Source organism: Emiliania huxleyi (genome assembly GCF_000372725.1).
Source record: "Emiliania huxleyi CCMP1516 unplaced genomic scaffold EMIHUscaffold_98, whole genome shotgun sequence".
Lineage (NCBI taxonomy): Eukaryota > Haptophyta > Isochrysidales > Noelaerhabdaceae > Emiliania > Emiliania huxleyi.
The window spans coordinates 22868-26323 of NW_005194754.1; the positions used below are offsets into that span (position 1 = coordinate 22868).

The following is a 3456-nucleotide window of genomic DNA, read 5'->3' on the forward strand; positions in this document are numbered from 1 at the left end:
GCGCGCGCGCTGCACCACACACCACACCGAGGCAAAAGACGTCGAGGAGGGGGCGGCGGCGGCGGCGGCGGCAGCGCGCGCGCGGCGCGCGCGACGGAGGGGGCGGAGCAGCGACCGCTGGCGCGGTCGCTGCTCCGTCTGTGCCAGCGACGCGCGCTCTGGTGCAGAGCGCGCGTCAGGAAGCGTGGCGGCGCGGGACGCGCGGCGGCGGCGGCGAGCAGCCGAGCGCTCCGTGCGCGGTGAGGCGGCCGGGTGAGGGCGCGGCGGGTGACGGGGCAAGGGAGCAGCCCACACCCGGCCGTCGCTTTTGAGCGACGCTGTGGCACGCCTGCGCAGGGGCCGCAGGGCGGTCAGTTGTGGGGCGAGGCGGTGCCGGCCGCGGGCCGGGTGCAAGGCGCCGGCCTCGGCGCCGCCTCGGCGCGCCGCACGGGCGCGGCGAGCCTCTGAGCGGGAGCCGAAGGTTTGCTGCGGTAGGTAGGTGGGAGGGAGGGAGGGTGGTGGGGTGGTTTGACTTTGCCGCAGAGGCCGTCCCTAGCTGTGAACAGCAAAACGGGACAGTATTTCGGAGGATCCCGCTGGTGGAAAAAGAGAATTTCCCGGACCAACACTCGGACGAACACAGACGGGGCGACCTCCGACCTGTTCCTTTTCACATTTTACCCATCTCACAGTACAGTGGGTTTCGGGCATTAAGAAAACAGGATCCTGCGGCACGCCGCCGTTTCTAAGCCTTTCCACCCTCCTCCCCCAGCCCACGCCGTGGTTTCTTAGCCCCGGCCGGCACTCAGGACCGCTGGGCCGAGGCATTTTTCCGTGCGAGGCGCGCTAGGCGAGGCGGTGGCCGGGCGCGCGGTGCGGATTGGCGTGTGCGTGTGTGTGACTGCGACAAGTGTGACTGCGACACAGGACCAATGGGTTTGTATTATAGCCCGGTCGAACACCCCGGGTCGCGATTTTGGGAAGTGAATATGGGGGCATTTTGACGATGAAATAAGAATCTAATGCCCGAGAGAAACACATAGACACCCACATGGTTGACCAACCCTTACTAGGTGAGGGTCAGTGTTCACATTCACACCCAACAGACCGGCTCCAGCACACACGTACGAGCGTGTCTCAGCGCACACAGCGGCATCCTCCGCGCCTAGGCCTCCATAGCGTCCTCGCCCTCGCCCTCCTCGCCCTCCTCGTCATCGTCCTCCTCCTCCGCCTCGAGCGCCGCCTCGTAGTCAGCGACAAAGTCGACCTCCCCGCACGGCACCTGGTCCTCCTCCTCCCACGTCGCGATCTCCGGGGGCCAGCCCTCCCACAGCACCTTGTAGAGCACCGTCCCCGCCGCGATCTCCTCCCCCTCCCGCCCCGGCACGTCCCCGCCGTCGGCAACCATCTTGCCAATCAGCCGCTCGATGACGAACTCGTCCGTCGGGTCCCACCCCCAGTCGTTGAGGTAGACCCAGCCGCGCTTCCGCTTCGCCTTCTTCTTCTTGGCCCCGCCGCCGACGACCGTCTCGCGGCATCGCGGCGCTTGTTGTAGTCCTTGACGTGGCGCTCGCAGCGCAGCCAGAGCGCACTCACCGCGGAGCTGGCGGACGTGGGCAAGGACATCGGCCCGCTAGCGCTCGCCGCCTCGCAGGCGGCCACCCAGCGGGCAAAGATCAGGGTCTTATTGTCGAGCCCGCCCGTCGCCTTCGCCATCTTAGCCGCCAAGTTGAGGAGGTAGGCGACGTGCGAGAGGGTGAGGCCGCCCTCAGGGCAAGCCACGGCCAGCGCCACGGCGCTCGGCTCATCCTTGGTCGCCAGGGAGGCCAGGGCAGCAGCCACAGCCTCAGAGGAAAAGTACGCCGCCGCGCACACTTTCTCGCGCGGGTCATTCTCGGTGTTGTCGGGGTCGTGCGAAGCTACGGCCTGCGAACGGCCGGTTGGCAGACGTCATGGCCGGCATGTACGACCCTTAAGAACCCGCGTACGACCAGAAGGTCGGCTGTGAGGCGAGGCTGAAGGCAGCCCAAAAAGTGGTGGATTTGTGTTGCTGACAGTTGTGGGGGATCCCGCGCGAACTGACGGCAGGTAAGCCGGCAGGTGGGGGGCGGGGGTGTGCCGGGTGGATCCCCAAGCGGGCGAGCCGGGCCCGTGCATAGTTCGCGCTCGGGGGGCGCGCGAGCATGGGAAAGACGCACCTCCATCGTCCTTGCTTACCGGCGCTTTTCGGCCGTTGGCCCCATCGTTGATGACGAATTTGCGCGGGACTGAAATCCCAAATCCTCTCAGCTCGAAGGGGGAATTTATTTGTTTGGGGGGTGTTCGACCGGGCTATGTATTATTAACAACGAAGGCGCTCTCAAAAAATAAATAAAATAAGTAAGCTGCGGGATCACCACCTTGTAGCCGGCGGGGGCGCCCTCCAGCTTGATGAGGTCGTCGTCCGTGCCATCGGCTGTGAGCAGGGCACCAGAGCGTGCTCGAAGTACTTGCGCTTGGCCTCGCCCTGGAGCGCCTTCATGGAGGCCGTCAGCTTGTTCGACTCCCATTTCTCGAGGTTGTCCTCGTCGTCAAGCCACTCATCGAGCAGCTGCCCGAGGTAGACTTTGATCTGGCGCCCCATGCCGCGATCAATCGGCTGCACCTGGTCGGTCTCGTTGGGCGGCACCTTGTGGTCGTCGACGCCAACCGACTGCATCACAGGGGCGTTTGGGTGAGTGTGTTGCGGCGCTTGCCAGCCTGCGCGCCTGCGGCGCTTGCCAGCCGGCGCGCCTGCGGCGCGCCGTGGTTTCTTAGATTTTCGCGAAAATCGCTCGGCGTGGTTTCTTAATACTACGTTTTCTTAATGCCCGAAACCCACTGTACGTAGTAGAGCTAGAGGTGCCCGTTTTATTTATTTATTTCGGACGAACACAGATACCATGTGATTTTGTTTTATGGCACATGACGGTACGGCGGAGAGAGCGGACTCTCTCTCCGCCTCTCTTCTCCTCGAGCGCGTCTCGCGCACTCAGAGCGCTGCCCGGTGTGACAGCCGGCCGCACCGCTCGGGTGTTGCGTTCGTTTGCTCGCTCCTCTCTCTCGCTCTCTGCCTATGGCTACGCTCCTCCCCCTGCCCGCCTGGCTACCTCCCCCTTTGTCCGGCGGCCAGCCAGAGGCCGGCTCCCTCCCGCGCCCGCCGAGTGAGCTGCCGCCCGCCGCTCGCCGCCTCTGCCTCCGCCGAGAGGGTCACTCGTGCAGGTCACTCGTCGTCAAAGAGAGAGTCGGACGGGTCGCCGCCGCTGCCGCCCTCTGAGGCCGCCTCGGAGGCTGCGCCGTCCGCCTCGTCCTCCCCCGCCTCGTCCTCCCCCGCCTCGGAGGCGTCGTACTCGCCCTCGCTCTCCTCCTCGCCCTGCCTGCTGCTGTAGCCCGCCTCGCTCATCCCGTCGTCGAGCGCGTCGTCGCCGAGCCCCTCGCCGTCGCTCTCCAGGTCGAACA

The 3456-nt window shown here is 65.8% G+C and overlaps 1 protein-coding gene across 1 annotated transcript in view; it reads right to left on the reverse strand.

Moving 5' to 3' along the window:
* Nucleotides 1–3220: 3220 nt before the first annotated feature.
* EMIHUDRAFT_107983 (hypothetical protein) overlaps nucleotides 3221–3456 on the reverse strand; it is a gene marked incomplete at both ends in the record, with an annotated part of 25110 nt that continues 24874 nt past the window's right edge. Inside the window, one exon of the mRNA XM_005756224.1 lies at nucleotides 3221–3374. Within this exon, the coding sequence (XP_005756281.1) occupies nucleotides 3221–3374 (154 nt within the window). The remainder of the gene's footprint in view (nucleotides 3375–3456) is intronic.